This window comes from Passer montanus, unplaced genomic scaffold (genome assembly GCF_014805655.1).
Source record: "Passer montanus isolate IOZ18808 unplaced genomic scaffold, ASM1480565v1 scaffold2, whole genome shotgun sequence".
Taxonomy (NCBI): domain Eukaryota; kingdom Metazoa; phylum Chordata; class Aves; order Passeriformes; family Passeridae; genus Passer; species Passer montanus.
The window spans coordinates 1,486,511-1,500,494 of NW_024366591.1; the positions used below are offsets into that span (position 1 = coordinate 1,486,511).

The window sequence follows — 13,984 nt, forward strand, 5'->3', positions numbered from 1 at the left end:
TTCATGAGTGCATTATGTCTGCTAGTTTGCTCTGCTGCAGAAGTCAGCTGTGACAGTCAATGGCTAACTTCATTTTTATCAAAACCTTGCCTTTCTTGTAGTTACCAAATAGTGGAAGTTGAAATGTACCATATATTTTGGGGTAAGTCTGTCCTTTTTGAAGGTTGAAAGGAACACAGACAGAAAGACGGAACATTTTTGGAGTTCACCATTTTCTGATGGAGGCCAATAGTATATTGGAAGTGGTAAAGCGCCTCAAATCTAAAAAAGGCTGTGGTTTTGTTAGTTTTTGCGTGGCTCCTTTTAACTATGAGACTTTAATCTTTGGGATAAAGTCCTCCTCCTTTCTAGTTTGTGACACTTCCTAAAAGAAAGTGATTATTTATGGTGCTTGCACTCTTATGCTAAAATACATATTCAACACTTGCAAACTAGTATCACTAGGAAACAGGAGTTGTTGGAAGCACGGGATGAAAACAGCTCAATGTAAACTGATACATTTAACATCAAATATTCTCAAGGACTGTTAGGATTAAGTACTGTGAATGAAGGGGGAAGGAAAAGCCACTTCAGCTGGGGATAAGGAATCTAATTAAAAATCGGTATTAAGGATATATAACTTGAGCCTGCTATCATGCTCTTTAGAGTACCGTTATATCAGTTGTAAAGGGGAGGAAGAAGTATCATCAAAGCAGAAATGAAATGTTTTCTCAAATTAAAAGACTGAGATGAGTGAAACGGTGCTGTTGATCTTGGTAGCAAAGTGTCTGATCCCGCAATCCTTGCCAGAGCCATTGGAGACAACCGATGACTTGTCTGGAAAAGGAATGAGAGTTGCAGGATGTAGGATAAAAGACATGGGCCCCCAACTTGTCACTTTATATTTGAGTGTCGATGGCATTTCTGATAAGTGGAGCAAACCTGTTAAGTGTTTGTATCGTGTTTGATTAGGTAAATTAATTTTAATATCGATCTAGTGAAAATGGAGCTGCGTTCTCTGGAGTACACCCTGAAACTAAAACCAACGTGTGAAAACAAACCCAAAATGTTTGTGCAGAAAATCAGTATCGTATTTTAGGTCACCAGAGATGGGTGAAACGTAGCTGGCAGCAGCGGGGGCTGGCGTAACTCAGCCGGCATCAGCTGCGGAGAGTTGAGAGCCTCTGACCTGCCCGAGCTGCTGCCTGGCGCCAGACACAATCCCCGCTCGCAGGGAGCAGGACCGGAGCAGGGCTGGAGCGGGACCGGAGCATCCCCCGCGCCCCGGCGAGCACAAAGCGGCGGCAGCGCAGGTGGCCCCGCGGCACCTGGGCGGGGGCCGGGCGGGCTGCAGGTGGTGCTGCTGAGCCGGGAAGCCGCGCTCCGCCAGGAAATCCCGGCAGGAGCTCCGGAGGGGGCCCTGGGAAACGCGTGCATTTATTCATCGCAAGTGTGCAAGGCTCACCAATTGAGAGGCAGAGGCAGCACTAGTCGGGCTTAGGTGTTCTAGCCTCTCTGAATGTAATTTCGGATTTAGATTCAGCTTAAATCCAAAGGGAAAACACTTTATAAGGCTGAAAGCTGTGTAGTTGCAACAGCCAGGGTTATGAGCTATCAAAGGCAATTACATTAAAATAGATTATACTGTGCAAATTGAGCCATTTAGAAGGTGAGAACCAAAGAAACAGCTCTGATCCCCCTTCTTTCTAAATTGCAGTTTTAGTTCCTTGCAATTCTGAGGCACAAAAGTAGGTGAGACTGCTTTTGTATCTGCAAAGTGCTTTATTTCTGAGTGTAATTCTAACTGAGTGCAATCTAGGTTAAAAGCTGGACAACTGGGTAATTAGAGCTCACTTGCTGCTAAAGGACGATCAGCTGTACCGTAGCTCATTTGTGTTCCCAGAGACTTGCTCTCCTCTCCCCTGAGCGGAGGCTGCTGGAGAAGAAGCATCTGTGCCCGGACTTTTCTTGATTGCGGAGATGATGGTGCTGGACAAGGAGGACGGTAGGTGGGCTGAGATTGTGTAAGGCTGCGCTCGGTGTCTTCTGTGTGCTGCTAATGTAGAAATAAATAGTTTTGAAACAGATGTGCGCTGTGCATTTCACAGTGCTCTGCTCTGAGCTTCTGATGTTTTTCTCTTGTGTAGGTAAAAGCATGCTTGCTCTGTATTTTTTTTTAGTCTCGTCTCTGACATGATCGGACAGCCAAGAAGGGTTTACTCTAGGCTCTGTTTGCTGAGGGACATAGCAGAAACAGCTTGATTTTTTTTTTCTTTTTTTTAAATATCTATGTAGATTTTTCTTTCTGCAAGTTATTCTAATATATCCTTTTTAGCCTGTTTGTTTTAACAGCTTTTATTGTAAATCTCATTTTGAGATTTTTTCTTTCCCTTTCATTTGCATGCCATTTAGGTCTCTTTAATGTGCGCCTTTAATATCTCTTTCTCACAGCTTTTCTTCATAGCTATAAACATAATGACAATAAGCTAATAACCCTCTTTGGCAAAAAAAAAAAAAAAGCGTTGGTTTATTCTAAGAATTTACTCCCTTCTTTTAATAGCAGAAGTGGAGGTTCGTTTGGGATGTAATTTCATGAATGAAGCTGAAGGAGAGCTTGACTGATTTTAGGATTTCGCATATGCTTATTTTTTTAAGCTGACTAGTCCTTATCGAGGATGCTTAAGGGGAACAAATTGATGTGAGGGAGATCAGTGTTAGTTAGCAGCCTGAATGACCTGATGCTGTCTTTTGCACGTTGCCTGCCAGGGTGTGCAACTTAACTGCTCAGTCATGAGTAGTTTCTGGGGTGCAGGTGGTAAGTTCAATCACAACTTTTTAATGAGTTTGTTTTTTGTTTTTTTTTCTAGCTGAGGCTGTTTTGTGGCTTAGGTCTTCCCTCATAGCTTGTACACTCAAAGCAAGGATTAAAACTGAGGCAGAGCAGAAGGCTCCTGCAGCCATCCACATGGACTTCCATCCATGGCGCTGCCTCTTTCCAAGGACCTCCGCCTTGGTGGCACTTTGTGCGTGGAAAGTGGGAACTGCATCTTAACTTTTAACAGGCATTTCTACCTATTATCTCCTCATTTCATTCTACCTGTATAAATGGATGAAGTGGGCCATGTAATGGATTTCCCTGATCTTTTAAAATTTATTTCAGGAACCTCTTTATGCATTAAAAAAAAAAGGTCATAGGCTTTTGCCATTCGAAAATAAGAGAAATTACTGAATATTTGTAAGACTGTAGACAGGAAATAGCTTTTCACAGGGTGCAAAAGAGCTTGGAGAAATTGGAATTTGGGCATTTTGGCAGTAGCATTGATTTTACTTGAATATATATATTGCTTTTTAAAATATTTATGAGAAAAATAACTTGTAATTCAAAGTCACTTACTTTCCTGTGTCAGAGTCATGCTAACTGTGTTTTGTGGCTACTACTAAGAGCTGCTCAGTGCTATTAAGTTGAAATTATATTATTTTTATTTCACAACCCATATCTGTCTTCTAGTATTTTACAACTGAATTAGTACTGCACTGGAGAATAATTAGGAAGACTTGACTATTGAAAGATCAGAAGTCTTCTACTAAAGTTTCTCTTCCCTCTCTCCTCTCCTTGCTTCCCAAAAAAGGGAGTATTTTAGACCTAGCATTTTGAGGTCTTACCTCATTGTAAGGTTGATTTCTAAAATTCTCCCTCTGGCATGTTCACGCGTGTAGAATTAGAATCTAGTTTCTGGGATGGCATGTGAGGTTTTGTTTCATGAAGCATTTGGGACAATGAAAAAAATGTGGGCTTTATCACAAAGACTTGACACCTTTAAAATAGGAGACCAAGCAGAAATGCATCATTATCAGTGCCCCCTTGTATGCAGATTCAATCAGATTTGGACTCAGAGTTGACCAATGTGAGATCAAAGTCCCTGTATAAATTGTCATGCTTTTCTGAATTTATTCCATGCTAATTAAGTTGGCATCTCAAAACTGTGAAATAGTCTTATTCGTGGGGAGAAAAAAACCTAAATCATGGGCTTTATTTCTGTTAAGATATTCCAAGTTCCTTTGTTAACACAGTAGAACTTGAAAAAAAAATAGTAGATGTGGAGCATCTGTTACACATCTTCTAGATCAGCTTTGCAGTTGACTGGCCTGTGGATAAAAGACACACTAAGTGCTTGAGTATTGCTTATGCTGGGAAAACAAATGAAGCTAACAGGGTTTCAAAGGCTTTGAAGCAGTGTCACTCTCAGAGGTGTTCAGTTGTTTTCTTTGGCAATATAAGTTGAAGCAAGCTAGTTTACTTTATTAGAGGCATAAGGCTACTCTTGTAACCTTCCTCTGACTAAGATGAATTTGGCTGACTGACCTTATTTCTTGCTGGACCACACGTGTTGTGCTGGGTTTGGGTTTTTTTGGTTTGTTTTTTTTCCTCCCTCCTTAGGATTCATTTATTTTAAAGGGCAGCAGCATTTTCTGTATTTTGTTAAATCTCTCTTTTCAATTTGTGCCTCCCTACAGAACTATGTTCTGCTATGATGGAGCAATGCAAATCAAGTAGAATAGCCCAAATTAATTCTTCACATTGGCTGCAGTATGATTGCCTGCATGGAATCAATAATGCATCATAGAGGGATCAAATTTTGGAGTATAATGTGTGAATAATGCTTGACACAAAACAAAAATTCAGTCATCATAATAGCAATTAGGAAAAAGCTGCAGCTTATCCCAGCTGTAATCTCTGCTAACAATGAAGCACAGCCTGGTAATCAGCATGTATGGTATGAAATGCACTAATAGAAATCACGGCTCTTTGTTATGTGTGTGGGGGGTGAAAGTTTCCTTTTCAGCTAACTTGTGCTGTGTTAACCAGACATGGCATCCTTCAACAAAATTGTGGAGTGTGTGTGCACTCATAAAAACACTGATCAGCTGCGTGTTCATCCCGATGTTTGCATAGACAGGAGCCCCCCAAATCACGGGTCCTTTGTGTTTTTGAGCAGAACTCTGATTGAACAAATCACAAGATAGGCTGAGTACAATATCAGAAGACTCCATTAAACATGTACCTTGGTTTTATATAGAAAGTAAATTTCATAGTTTCTTTAAAAATGAAAAGAAAAACATGGATGCTCAGTGGTTGTGTGTATTGGGGTTGGAGAATGGGTCTAAGGTTGATGGGAGATATTTAGGGCAATGAATATTAGGTAATTGGAAACTGGATTAGTACCAGCAGTTGGGTTCCCTGTTGTGTGAAAGCCCATCTTGTCCCTTACAGAAGTGAAAAAACCACAGCATTTGGAATTGGAAAAGCAGAGAAATGGATTGTATAATGTCAGTGACAGGACTTGTGCCACAGCGCCCTGCCAGGACAGCAGGGCTGTGGGCTGGATTCACAAGGGATTATGCCAGATGCCATATGGAGGTACCTATAGATAGGTAGGTGGATATGGAGAGGCACCTATCTCCAGCAACACAGGTCCAGGCAGTCCTGTTCTGTGGATAAAAATTGTGATACACACAAGAATGCCACAGGCACAAATTGTGCCACGCAGGAAGAAGAGCTGTTCTGCGTGCTGCTGGTGTCTTTTGTTTTCCTTGGAGCATACCTTTCTCAGGTGTGCCTGTTGAGGAGTCATGCAGAGAGAGAAAGGGAGGTGGCACCATGGCTTTTCCTCACAAGACATGGAATTTAACTTTTCTGTTGTCTGATGTTCCTGAAGCTCTCTCTCTTTTTCCTTTTTGTCGCTTGTGCTACTCTACCTCAGATCTTCTCCGTGGTTCACCGGTGTCTAGCTTACCATGTATGAAGAATCCCTACACATCTTCCCAGACATCAGCTTATTCAAAAGCTGACCTATAAAGGTTACCAAAGACTTTATTTTTGCCTATTTAGCTGAATTACCTGTTGGTTTTTTGAGGGCTTGATCTTCACACATATGGTTTTGGTGTGACTTTAGGGGTTTGCTCTGGCTTTAATTCATGGCAGTGTCCTTTTGTAACTCAGAATAACAGCAATGGGTTAACATGTTTATGAAGAGGAGATAAAAAGTTGTCAAAGAAGTATTCTAAATAAAATTGGAGCACATTTGGCTGCAGAACATGAGACTTCGTTTGGCCATAAAGGACCAAAAAACCATTTGGACTGTTTCTCCAAAGCTGACCAAGTGCGGAGCTAGAGGTAGTTCTTCCTGGAGATGCCCTCTGCCCCTGAAATGGCAAATATGGAAGCATGGCAGAAACATGGGGTAGTAAAGTAATGGCCTAAACCTATTCAAGAAATGGAGACTACTGTAATTGGAACACTGATAACCTAGATATCCATTTAAAGAATTCCCATCCTATGGGAAGGAGTGACAGCAGGTAGCAGGCCTAAGAGGAGCAAACTGCTTTGTGTAGGAGTATGGCAGGGGATCAAATAGTTCCTAGTGTTTGTTCAGGCTGGATGGCTGAAGGATCTGGGTAGGATGTCATTGTGCTTCATCCCCAGATGCTGTTGACATGTGATAATTGCCTGGTTGACATAACAAGCGTTGAAACAGTGTAAGGACATTTTTCAGCTTGGGTAATAGGGCAAAGGAAGGAGCTTGTTCTTGGAAATCAGTTTGCTCTAATTTTGGTTTAATGCAGTAGAAAGTGTACTTGATGCCCTGGCAGCAGAACATAATTCGTCTTCTTTGGAGTTAGTGTTAAATTTTATTATCTTTAATAAATACAACGTGAATATGTCAGCCTGTTTGTCATAGCCATTCCAAAAATATTCTCTTATGGTAGAATCTTCAGAAAAATTCCTTTTAAGAGCAGTGCATTATTAATAAAGTAATCCATTAGGTCTGGTGATAAAGGGTCACAGCAGAGTCTGAAATACGTTTCTTAAATGGTTAAGAAATTTATCATGGTTGGAGGATTAATTGATTTCATTTGGAAGCTTTCTTAAGGTTTTCAGGCATTGTGTTTAGAGATGGTTTTATTCTCTTTGGAAATGTGCTTGCTGCTCAAAGTTTTGCTTCGCTGTCATTAGCATGAACATTTCTGCTAAAGGCAAACTGTTCTTTTAGCATTATGACTGATTGCATCTGCGAGGAGTCCTACTTAGGTAAAGAATATGAAAGTTTATGGCAAATAAGGTATTGTACTTGAAATCAATTCAAAATCAGAATAATGGCATCAAGCATTAAGTGTTGCAGTACAAGAATAAAGAAGGCACTGCAGATGCTGCTAAATGCCAAACTATAATATTCCAATGGGGCTATATCTTTTAAAAATTGGACAGAATTGTCATCATTTAGAATACATAGACATAGTTGTAAACTGTATAGAAATCACTGCCCCCAACTTCAATAATGTGCGTTACTGTTGCCAGGGAATGATTTATTCAGTGAATGTAGCTCCTATTCACTGAAGACTTGGGGGTGGAGGGAAGGGCGTTTTGAAATGAACGTTGTTCACTATTAGATTAACATAATTAAACCTATCTGAGAATTCACCACAGCTACTGTTTTTTTTAGTTCTATGTATGTGTGTGTGTGTTTTCTCTGTCTTCCAGTGGGATGACTCCCAAGCCCAAGTTTCCAAGCATGATGTGGGGTGCTATCCGTGCAAACAGATGCTCAACTCTCCACTGAATGTTCTTGCAAACTACTTTCTACTTACATTCCATATCAAAGCAGATAATTGATGCTCTTGTCCAAATTTAGAGGGTTTTTAAGTTTCATTGAACATTTTTTAATTCTTTACACCAACATTCAGAGTTCCTTGTGTGCTAATCAAACTCTGAAAGGGTGATTTGGGCAGTGAAAGTATTATTTGTCTTCTTTTAAAATAATTTATATCAACAGTTCTAGTTTCTCTTAAAGAAAAAGTGGATGATTGTTGCATATTCATGAACTGCAGAGAACTTGGACCAGAATTAAACAATTAACCCTCTCGCCAACATCCATTTGAGTAGAAGCCAGGGATGTTCCTACTTGGTTTATTATGGATCTGAGATATAGAAATGTATTCCGGAGGACTGTGTTTCTAATAAATAAAAAGGCATAATGAGAATGTAACTGGGAAGGAAGACAAAAGCAGCCATGCTTTAAATTGTTAATGATGGTGCCAGTGGCTGCAGCTTTACCACAGCTGTTTAAATTGATCAGCTAGTGAAAATGTTTTGTTTTGGCATTTTCCCTGCATGTGCAACTCTTTCGAAGGGACTTCTGGAAGCTTTTCAAAGGGGAATCATGATCTTTTTTTAAACTAGGCTTAGAGCACTAGAGTTTCCAGTATTTTGGAATCCAATATTTAAGGATGCAGTTCAATTTTTCTTTTGTCAAGTTTTTGGCTGATGAGCCATTATTTCTCCTGGATTTTCCTTTACCATTTTTTCCCCCTCCACAAATACTACAAATTACTCCCTACCCATAAAAGCTGAGGGAACAACACATTTCCTAGCTGTCCTTTTTTCTTTTTTTCCCCCCATCTCTATTTCACTGATGCTACAGAGTTTGATCAGAACAGCAGAAAGGGGCTATGTAGATTTGCTATGCATCTTTTGGTCAAGCATCCAGTGTGAAATTGTTCTATAAAATGTACTTTTTCAGAGGGAACTCACTCCTAATTTCTTGTCTGGTTGGCTCTACCTTGCAGCTGAAGTGGGTTAAGCAACATCTCTTTATCTCTTGTATCCTTTCCTTCCATTCCAGAGAAATGGATATACCTTTCAAAAAGATGCAATCTCTTCAAGACAGGTAGGGAGGAGAAGATTGGCCTTTCTGTGTGTTCACAAGTGGTGTGGTAGAGATCTTTGGGCAGAGGACTGGCTTGAGCTGGTGAGCCTTGGTGTCTTTTGCAGAGCACCTCGTGCCTTGAGCTCATGAGCAGACCTGCCTGGGGCCTGGTGTGAAACCTCTTCCTGCCATTCCTGGTGGCAGGTGACTCCTGGAGAGGGCATGCCTTAGATAATGTTGAGCAGCCAGGTTTCTGCATTAATGTACTTGCAGTGAGGGTGGGTACTGAACATTATTCAGGATCCATTATATATTTATCCTTATACTCCTTTGTGGAAAATGATTTCTGTAAGTACCCTGTTACGGTTATGAAAGCCTAAATAAGCATCAGTCTCAAACCCTTTGACCTGTCTGCACAGAATGGAGATCTGTTTTGAAAAGGACTCCTTTATATCTGTTTTTACTCCATGCCCTTCCATTCATTTGCCTATACAAAGCAATAAAGGGTAAAACCAAAGTAACATAAATTGGTCTGTCTTCCTGAATCCATGTCTCGCTAATGTACCCAGATTAACTCAACTGTAAATTGTCTCCTTTGGATGTCGTGTCTTGCTAAAAGTTTCCTATATGATTCATGATTTGGATTGCTTTTAACAGCTATTGGCTAAGCAATATGGTAAATGTACAAGGTGATGCAATTGGCATTAGTGAGAGGATGCACAGGAGCATGTAATGCAGTCAATACTACATTAACTACTGATGCCCAATTACAGAAACTGGAAGAGTGGCTTTTAGGAGCATTAGGACTTGCAGAAGAGCTGAGATCACCTGCCGCTCCTTGCCTAAAAGCTTCACCCTTTACGCGCTGGGATCAAAGCAAACATTTACTTGCTATTTTGTCATGTATAACAACGAAGGTATTCCCCCCCACACACTTTTTTTTTCCCAAAAAGTGTCACACTGATGCTTTTAGCACATGTAAAATCCTACCTCTGTATTTCAAGACTCTACTTCCATCTCCTGGGGCAAGACTTTATTTGAATAAAAACTCTTTAACCACCTCTGCATTTATTGTTTCTCTGATGCTTACTATTTCAGCCAGTTTTTATTTTAAAGAAATACTAAGTGATATTTAGAGTGTCCTATTTCAGTGTGCCAGAGTGGGCTCTCATTGCTCCCCCCAGCTTCTTTCCCTTTTCTAATCTGTATGTGATTGTGACCTCAGCTGGCTCCAAGTCTCTAAAAAGTGTTTTAAAATACAACCAGATACCACATAAAACAGGATATTTGAGTGTGCAACCTTTCTGCAGTCCACATTCAGATTAAGCACACATTGTTTCCACCACTGCTTTTAAACCCATTTGCAGGAGATGGCAAAGGACCACATTATACTAGAAAACAGAGTGCATACTTTCAGATTGAACTGTGTGATCACAGCTTCTAAATCTATTTTAAAAATAATGAGCAATGTCTCTGTTGCATGGCAAAGCTAGCAGCCCACAAAGTTCCTCTGGACTTGGAGCGAGATGGGAAATTAATCAGCTCTAAGAACACTGAAATATTTTAATATAAAAGACAGCTGGCAGGTGGCTTATTGCTCTTGTTGCAGCATTTGTCTTTACTTCCAGCTATGATACTTGGCATATCACTGCTGCTTTTAATCCTCAAAGCATTTTGCAGTACTGAGAATTTGTGCAACCCAAGTTCCCCTGGAACTCAAGCCTGGATGTCTGGGGGAATGTGCCTGACCCCAGTGAGACATGGGTGGACTTTTGTGTTTTAGCTGTCCCTGCTTTGTTCCTCTCTGCTTTCTGTCGGCTGGGCCTGGGTCCCACCTTGCCAGCTGTCCCATGCTGGGTTGGGAGGTCAGACCTCTGCAGAAGAAGGGAGAAAACTTCTAGATCTCCTGGGAAGGACAGAGTCTTATGGAAGAGATTGCTCTCTTTAACTCTTTTGGGGAAAGTTTTATTGATCCCCAGTTGGCAATTTTAATTTTGGATTTTTTTTAATCTCAGAGGTCCAAGCAATTACAAATTGTTGAAGAAAAGCCTTTTGCTGTCTCCCTGCCATAAATATGAGCAGTGGTCACGTTCGCCTCCTGCTCCTGCCGTGACTGTGAGCATGGGTCTCACCCCCCTCTTCCATTTTCTGGGGGCAACAGAAAAAACGAGGTACAGCCATGCTGTAAAACATCCTGACAGTCTACAGGCATTTCCTCAGGGACCTTTTTTTTGGTAGATGGTGCCTTAACTCCTCAGCCCGCAGTTGTGCGGGTTGTCCGTGTGTTCGCTCCGGAGCCCCCCGGAGCTCTGCCCCATCACAGGGCTGCTCCGGGCTGCTTGCTGCGGCCGGGGGCAGAGGAGGAGCCTGTTATTTTTGAGTCCGACTGTTGCTTTCAGGTGCCGATCGATGCTCTTTTGAACGTCTGGGGGAGGAGAGCAGAAGGTGACCTGCTGGTTTTCCCCTTGCACTAATGTGTTTAAAAGGTGGCACCAGCAGCGGGGGCGTGCGGGAGCCCGGCTGAGCTGTGCCTTCAGCGCGCCTGAAACGCAGACGAGCATCCTGAGCTTGATGCACTTTCCAAGCTGTACAAACAATGTTTGAAAAGTCTGAAGTACCCAGCAGGGCAAGTCAAAACGTCCTTGAGCAACTTTGTGTTTAGACAGTGTTTTCTCTTTGCCTTTGATCAGGAGGGAACAGATGTGCCTCCTCTCATGTGTGTGTTTGCGTGCACCCCCTGATGTACGCGCGTTCCCTGTCCTTGTGCAGGGCTGCAGCATTTAGGGTATGCTGCTATTCCTCTTTGTTCTTTCTTATTACTGTTATGTTGTTTTTTTGGTGGTGTTGTTTTTCCAGGGAATCTAAGTTGGAATTTAAAGAGGTCGGACTAAACAAGGTTTTAACTTACTCTCGCTCATTTCCTTATCTCTCTTTAACTTGGATAGAGTGGGAAGAGAATATGTATATAGTAATGCTCCCTTTAAAAAAACAAACAAACTATGCATATATATAATCGATTCCTTGACTAGTTTTTTGGGGGGGCATGTTTTGAGCATTTGGTCTAAGTGGGCTGCTCAGTGAAATTTGTACATTCATAAAATAGCTGATTGAAAAGCAATATTTCAGATAAATACAAGCCAGCGATCTATCAGCAGTTGTAATAAAAGCTGGGCTTCAGGCTGTGATTTTATTTTGAAATAATAAGAATTGCTTTATTCTTTTTACTTGAGTTACCATGGTAATTCTGTCGTGTAGCAGTGTTATATTGATTTAGAAAGTGGACAGTAATATTTCTTTTGTGTTATTCTGTTTCTAGGGGTTGATTTCTAATTTCCACTTGGAGATTACTTTTATAAATTTCTTAAGTCCTTCCACTTTTTTCTCTAGCAGTGTAATTTTCCTCTCACACATTGCTATTTTCTGAGCTTATTGGTTTGCTCTTATTTTAAATTAAACTTGCTGGTTTCAAATATTGAAATGACATCTTTGTCTGTGTCTGTACTTTGGTTTAGCAAAATATTACAGTCTGCTGTTTTATGCTTAATAATTTAAGGGAAGCTTTATGTCTGCCATCAGTGGTTGTTGGTAACTCATGACTAAACCAACACAGAGCTCAAACCTCTGACATTTTAATACCATGTAATGGTGCTTCCACCCTGCACACTCCTTGGGTTTTTCTTTAATCTGCCTTGTACGCATTCTAAAAAGAATGCCAATTAAATTCTGAAGAGATCAGGAGGAGCTTTTGGGTGGAGCTGGGTCTTGGCCACTTCAGGTCTCTGTCACTCTTGAAAGAAGCACTGGTTTTATGTATGGCACAGGTACCATTCCTGGCTACCCATATTTCTCTTGCAGTTAAGAAGCTTCAAGTTTTCTAGAGGCAGAATTTTGGCTTTCAGAAGTGCTTGTACACACTCATTGACTGCCAAAAAGTAACAAACTGCTTTAGCTCTGTACAGGACTGTTATATAAGAACATTCTTGTTCTGTGCTACCTTAGCTATGGAGCACTGCTCTTAGATCCTGCTGCTTTAAGAAATGACAGTCTGAACAGGATGTGGCTGCTCCTTGTGGCATCTTCATTTTTTTGTGAATGAGAAATAATGGTTCTATTCCAAACCTGGGAGAAGAGGGGAAATGAACCTCAAGCATCACTGTCTTCAGAAGCAGGGTTGTAGATCCTGAAACCAAAGCCATGAATTCTGCTTTCCAACAGGAGTCATTCACATGAGCTTTTAGTCCAGAGGGTGGGATACCTACTTTGTGAGCACTAAGGACAGATTTCCTGATGGTATAAACTACTGGTAGGTTTTGTGGTGCAAATAACTGGTGGGAGTGGGACTGAAGCCATGTGCTGTTGCCCCCTGGTTTCATTCCTGTATGAAGCTCACAACACTAGGAAAAAGAGCCCAGGAATCCCATCTGATCCCTTTGAGGATCGCTGAAACATCTACAAGTAGGACCTACCACCAGCTGGAAAGGGCAGAAGAGGAGGAAAAGGGTGGCTTGGACAGATGGTGGTTGACCTCAAAAGGACTGAGGTGTGAAGTAGGTGGTAAAAGGCACATGCAGTCCTGGAAAGAATTGAACAAGAAATCGCTAGTAATGATTCCTGTTAATAATGCTGGAGAGAGGCAATGGTAGACCTGGTCTGCTATGGGTAACTTGCAGATCCCTCAAGCTAAGGGACAGTAAGTCCCTGTGGAAGTGGGGGCAGAGAGGATGCCCATGAAGAGCAATCTGCTTCAACTCATCTACCTTTACAAAATGAAGGCTGACTGGTCTGGACAAGCACTCTGGGAGGAGAAACACCAGGGATGAAGGAAAAGTGGACTTTTTACCCCAAAACATTAGAACAAGTAGTTGGAAATGGATAAGAATGTTTCTAGGCTAGCAATTTATAGTGTTGCAATTTAAAAGCTTTTGGGCTTCTGGTCTCTAGATCTGTTTTCCTCAGAGGGGAGTGGAGGCATGAAGCTGACTTGCTTGGGTTAGGGGAAAGGATGGTGCAATAGCCTCTGGCTGTAGGAGCTGGGACTCACTAGTCCTTCTCATCAGTCCATGTTGAGGCATTTATGTCACAGCCTGTGAAGCTCTGTCAATGTTTCCATAAAACCCCTGTATTTTCATGAACATTCATTTATGGCGAAAGTCTGCACGTAAGATCCTGCCTGAGGTTACCTTTTTCTTCCCTATTAAAATTTTATAAACCTGTCACTTGGCTGGGAATTTTAGTTTTCTGTGAAAGTGAAATAGAAGGGGGGCCCTGATGGGGAAGCATGGAGGTTATAGTGTCATTTT

At 41.4% G+C, this 13,984-nt stretch overlaps 1 protein-coding gene across 1 annotated transcript in view; it reads left to right on the forward strand.

The window, feature by feature from the left end:
- The first annotated feature begins 1,295 nt into the window (after positions 1–1,295).
- LMO1 (LIM domain only 1) overlaps positions 1,296–13,984 on the forward strand; it is a 55,327-nt gene continuing 42,638 nt past the window's right edge. The window contains exon 1 of the mRNA XM_039707574.1: positions 1,296–1,984. Within this exon, the coding sequence (XP_039563508.1) occupies positions 1,960–1,984 (25 nt within the window). The 5' untranslated portion in view covers positions 1,296–1,959. The remainder of the gene's footprint in view (positions 1,985–13,984) is intronic.